General features: G+C 40.2%; 1 protein-coding gene across 3 annotated transcripts in view; it reads left to right on the top strand.

Annotated features, from left to right (window-relative positions):
• The window catches only part of Klhdc1 (kelch domain containing 1), a 55,821-nt gene that overhangs the window by 19,714 nt on the left and 30,997 nt on the right, over positions 1-5,110 (top strand). For all 3 annotated transcript variants that reach the window (XM_005376833.2, XM_005376835.2, XM_005376834.2), the window contains exons 2-4: positions 1,498-1,568; positions 2,078-2,195; positions 2,605-2,723. In XM_005376833.2, the coding sequence (XP_005376890.1) occupies positions 1,498-1,568; positions 2,078-2,195; positions 2,605-2,723 (308 nt within the window). The remainder of the gene's footprint in view (positions 1-1,497; positions 1,569-2,077; positions 2,196-2,604; positions 2,724-5,110) is intronic.

Here is a 5,110-nt window from a genome sequence, read left to right as displayed (position 1 = left end):
GGGAGGGAGGGAGGACCTGGTAGTCAAGATATTATTTTTTAAATTTACCCAAATTTTAAAGCTACAGCAATGACAAACAGCTAAATCTACTAAGAATGTTATTTACACATCATATAGTTTTAGAATTCTTAGGCTATTTTATTTTGCTTTTAAAAATTATTTTTAGTGCCTTAAAAGTGCTATTTTAAAACTACCTATCTTAAACTGTTCTGCAGATTAGAATAAATCACAGCATTATATAAGGATTGTTTTAACCCCTGAAGGCTTTAGTTGGGGGAGGAGGTATAGTATTGGGGCTCAAACCCAGGGCCTTGCACATACCGGGCAAATGTTCTACTGCTAAGCTTTTTCCCTTTCCCACTAAGTTCTTCAGGGTTTTTTTTTGTTTGTTTGTTTGTTTGTTTGTTTGTTTTTTTGTCTTTTTCAGACAGGGTCTCTCTATGCAATTCAGGTTGTCCTTGAGCTCACTTTGTAGCCCTGGCTGGTCTCGAATTTGCAACAATCCTCCTGCCTCAGCTTCCTGAGTGCTGAGATCACAGGCATGTGCCACCACACCCAGCTCCCCCACTAAGTTTTTTAAAAATTTAAATAAGATTATTATACTATTGTTATTTCTCTTTCCATCATAAATGTCAGAATATATTCTTTATGTTTTTTGGCTTCTTTAGAGATTTTCAAATTCTGAATTATCACTTTGACTAATCTTTAGCTGCTAGACTTAAACATCTAGTACTATGCCTTGCACATAGTAGGCGCTCAAAAAATTATGTTCAAGCCAGGCATGGTGTTGCACACCTGTAATTTCAACACTCAGGAGGCTGAGACAGGAGGATTGCTACAAGTTTGAGGCCATCCTGGGCCATCTAGTGAGTTCAAGGTCAACCTGAACTACATAGCAAGACCCTGTCTCAAAAAAAAAAAAAAAAAAGTTCAGTGAACAAAGATACTGATACAGTGCTCTTAATTATATTTTTAAAAAATTTCTTTCCTTCATTCCTTCACCCAAAATGTACTGCCATTTTTTCGTATTCCTTTTCTTCTCGGCTTTGTTTGTTTTGATTTTTTGAGACAGAGTCTCTCTATGTAGTTCAGGCTGGCTTTGGGCTCTGTGTGCCCACAGAGGCTTCAGACTGCTGGCAATCCTCTGTGCACATCTTTTTCTTGGCTTTATAACCGTCAGGATGCTGCTGTAAATCTTGTTTTGCTATACTTCCCTTACTCAGAATCCCTTTTGAAAGTTTAACTACTGTGGTCCTTTTCATGAGTTTCACATACTTACCATTTTATATCCTAAACCTTTATTGTTTTCCCATTCTGTCTTTTGAACTATCTTTTTTTTTTTTATTTATTTATTTTTGAACTATCTTATTTTATATTGAAAATAATCTTGGAGCCTGATTTCCTTTGTAGTATTTTAATTGCAGTTTTTATAATCCTGAGGAGACAATTGTGACTATATAATTGATGAATATAATTTTATGTGTTCTATATTTTTAGTCTATTGAAGACAATGAAGTGTATTTGCCTAATGATGAAATTTGGACCTATGATATTGATAGTGGGTTGTGGTAAGTAATTTTAAATTGCACAGAGTTCAGTCTTAATGTCTAATAGTGTTCTCATAGGCTGCAGGGAGTTTGAGACTGTGCTGAGAAGATACTGTAACATTTATGTTCTCTCCCTCTCCTTTTCTTTGTGTCATATTCTGTGTCTCTTTACCTTTCTTCTCCATTCTGTTTTTTCTGTTTCCTAATTTTTTTTGAGACAGGGTCTCTATGTAGCCCAGACTGGCCTTGAACTCATGGCAGTCCTCCTGCCTCAACCTCCCCAGCTCCCTCTCTGTTCTTCGTCCTTTACTAATCCTGTCAGGACCAATGTTTTGAAGACTTTGTTTTATTCTGTGAGTCCTAGTTCTGATGATCATGTATGAAAATTTTGTGACTGTTTTCCATAGCAAGTTGAAGTCTTTCCTCTGTTTCATCTTAGAGTGTTTACGTGTTGGCCACCATTGTATTGTAGTTGTAATTGGCGGTGAAATTTGTGGAGAATGAAGGAATGCATATGGTTCTTGCTGCAGGAGGATGCACCTGATGGAAGGAGAGCTCCCCACCTCCATGTCCGGAAGCTGCGGCGCTTGCGTTCACGGGAAGCTGTACGTGTTTGGAGGCTATGATGACAAAGGATACAGCAACCGAGTAATACTTTCTTTTCTTTAAGGAGTGCAGCAAAATGTGGCATTAATGTGTCTTTTCAACTGTCAGGTTTATGAATAGTTTTAAAGAAGATAAGTGTAGGAAATGTAGCTTATAATTAGAGGGCTTTAAAGATAGATGGAAAATGCAATAGTCTTGCTCTCCTTCTGTGTCCTCTGCTTCAGAATTAGCTCCATAGTTGGTATCCATGGGGGAAGAGATGAATGCACCTCGGTATGTCTTCAGTAGCATCTTGTTTTCATTAATTCTGTAAGTTTAAATTTCTAATAGGTAGAAATTTTATCTATTAAGAATGATAAAGTGATCATTAATTTTTGGATTACAAATCCCCCTGATGTAAATTTAATTTTCAAATGCACTGTCTGCTAATAGTATTTTCATCTTTTAAAAGCTTTATTTCGTTAATTTACGAACAAGAGACGGAACCTATGTTTGGGAAAAAATCACCAACTTTGAAGGACAACCACCCACCCCTCGTGATAAACTTTCCTGCTGGGTGTATAAAGACAGGTAATTGGCAGCCACATCCTAACTGCATCTAAGTGAGGTATAGCTTTTCACCAAAGGAGAAGAAACATGAAAGTATGAATTTTTCTAAGGTATCGTTAATAGTTTTGAGGGGGTGTACTTGGGACTGAACCGAGGGCTTTTGCACTGAGCCCAAGCCTTCTTAAAAAATTTGAGATAGGACCTCATTAAATCACTGCATTGTCCACGTTAGACTCAAACTTGTGATCATCCCGCTCCAGCCTCCCAGAGTACTGGGATTACCGGACTGTGTCTCAGGGCCCAACTACGGATTTATTTTGATGTCAGTTGTAACAGCAGTTCTACACCCTGGGTAAGAACAATGTTATAAAAGGGAACATGGTAAAAGCAATTATTTGATTTTTTTCACATATATTATTATTTTACTTAGTTTTTGACTAGTTAATTCACTTGATTCTACAACTTTTTTTCTTTTTTGAGACAGGATCTCACTATGTAATTCAGGCTGGCCTTGAACTCACTGTGTAGCCCAGACTGGGCTGAAACTCACAGCAATCCTCCTGTCTCAGTCTCCTGAGTGCTGGGATTACAGGTGTGCACAACCATGCCCGACTGTGATTCTACAATTGATATCATATTAAAACTATACAATGAGGCCACTCATGGTGGCACATGCCTATAATACCAGCAATGGGGAGGCTGAGGCAGGAGGATCGATGTGAGTTTGAGGCTAACCTGGGCTACAAGGTGAGTTCAAGGTCAGCCTGAACTGCATAGTAAAACCCTGTCTCAAAAAGACAAAAACAAACAAGCAAAGACCAAAAAAATCTATACAATGAATGTCTATTACCTATTTCTTTTGCATCCACTCTCTTCAATAGGAACCAAAAAACTTTTTATTGTTACTTTTGTATTGTGGTGGTGGTTCCCAAACTTGTTTGCCATTGTAATCATCTGGAGATCTTTTCCCCACCCTTTTGCTGAGTTCTTTTAAAAGTTCCACAGCCAAGGTGGTAGCCCAGACCAGCTAGAAACTAAGTCCCTGGGAGTAGAGTTTTTGAAGATCCTCAAGTGATTCCAGTGTGCAGGCGAGTTTGGGAGCCACAGGCATTAGTGTAGCTTTTCGCAGAGAGAAGCAACTACATTGTGTCTGTGCACTCCTATGCCCTTTCCTCTCTCCTCCCCAGGCAGTTATCACTGAACTCTGTACCCTGTTCTGCACCCCACTGCTTATTTTAGTTAGAAAGCTTGTTGTTGTTGTTGTTTTTATTTTTATTTTTTGGTTTTTCTCCGGTACCGGGAACCGAATTCACGACCTTGCGCTTGCCAGGCAGGCGCTTTGCCGCTGAGCTAAATCCCCAGCCCCTTGTTGTTGTTTTTTAAACGCTTACGTATTCTCTCTTTTTCTGGCACTGGGAATTGAACTCCGGACCTCGTGCTTGCCAGACAGGCTCTGTACCACTGAGCTATATTCCTGGCCCATTATTATTTTTTTAAAGATTTGCATGGTATCCCCTGGTGTGGGTTCAGGGATTTATCTGGGCAGATTTCTCAAGGGGAATTTTAAATACTGGCTTTCCAGCAGGCAGGCAAGAGTTCCAGAAGGTCACACTATGACTCTGTGGTCTCCTTAGTGTATCTGCATAGTCAGCGCAGGATGTGGGGTGGGCGGGGCCAGCCAAGTAGGCTGTATCTCCCTGTCCCAGAGGGGAGCGGTCCCCTAGGCAGTGTGCAAGGCCGCTATCTGTATCAGCCACCTTGGGGACCTGGAGGAAAGGCAGAACTGGAATCAGTGCCAAGGGGTCAGCCCTCCTTCTTGCATGAGAAAGTCCTGCTCCTACTCACAATGGGTGTTGAGGCAACATAGAATTGTAAGAATTTACTACCGAAGAATAATTGTCATTGTACTGCTTGTTTAAGTTTTTTTTTTTCCCCTGTCACAGCAGCTTAGAAGAAGCATTATAGATGTTGGGCTGGAGGTAGGATTGATCTGTACATCTGGGTTTTGCTTATGCCTACGTAAAAGGAATGTCTCTGTAGACACTGGTGCACCCACATCAATTTCTGAGCCCCTAGTGCTTCTGCACTTGTTTTGCCAGCACTTGCTCTACCTTTCACAGCACTTTTGCCCTGCAGAGTTTGCCTTGATGTTAAAAGTTTTGATAAAATATATGAAACAGCTGGCTGTGGTGGTACACTCCTGTAATCTTAGCTCTCGGGAGGCTGAGGCAGGAGGATCACTGTGTGTTTGAGGCCATCCTGGGCTACATAGTGAGCTCAAGCCCACCCTGAACACAGCAAGACTTTATCTAAAAAAAAAAAAAAAAAAAAGTGAAACAAAGTTTTCCATTTTAACTATATTTAAATGTATAATTCTGGGCTGGGGATTTAGCTCAGCAGCACAGCAC

The sequence above is a fragment of the Chinchilla lanigera genome, unplaced genomic scaffold (genome assembly GCF_000276665.1).
Source record: "Chinchilla lanigera isolate Chin_1 unplaced genomic scaffold, ChiLan1.0 scaffold00008, whole genome shotgun sequence".
In the NCBI taxonomy this organism is placed as follows: domain Eukaryota; kingdom Metazoa; phylum Chordata; class Mammalia; order Rodentia; family Chinchillidae; genus Chinchilla; species Chinchilla lanigera.
Note: the sequence above shows the minus strand (reverse complement) of the source record. Positions and strands in the feature narration are given on the sequence as shown.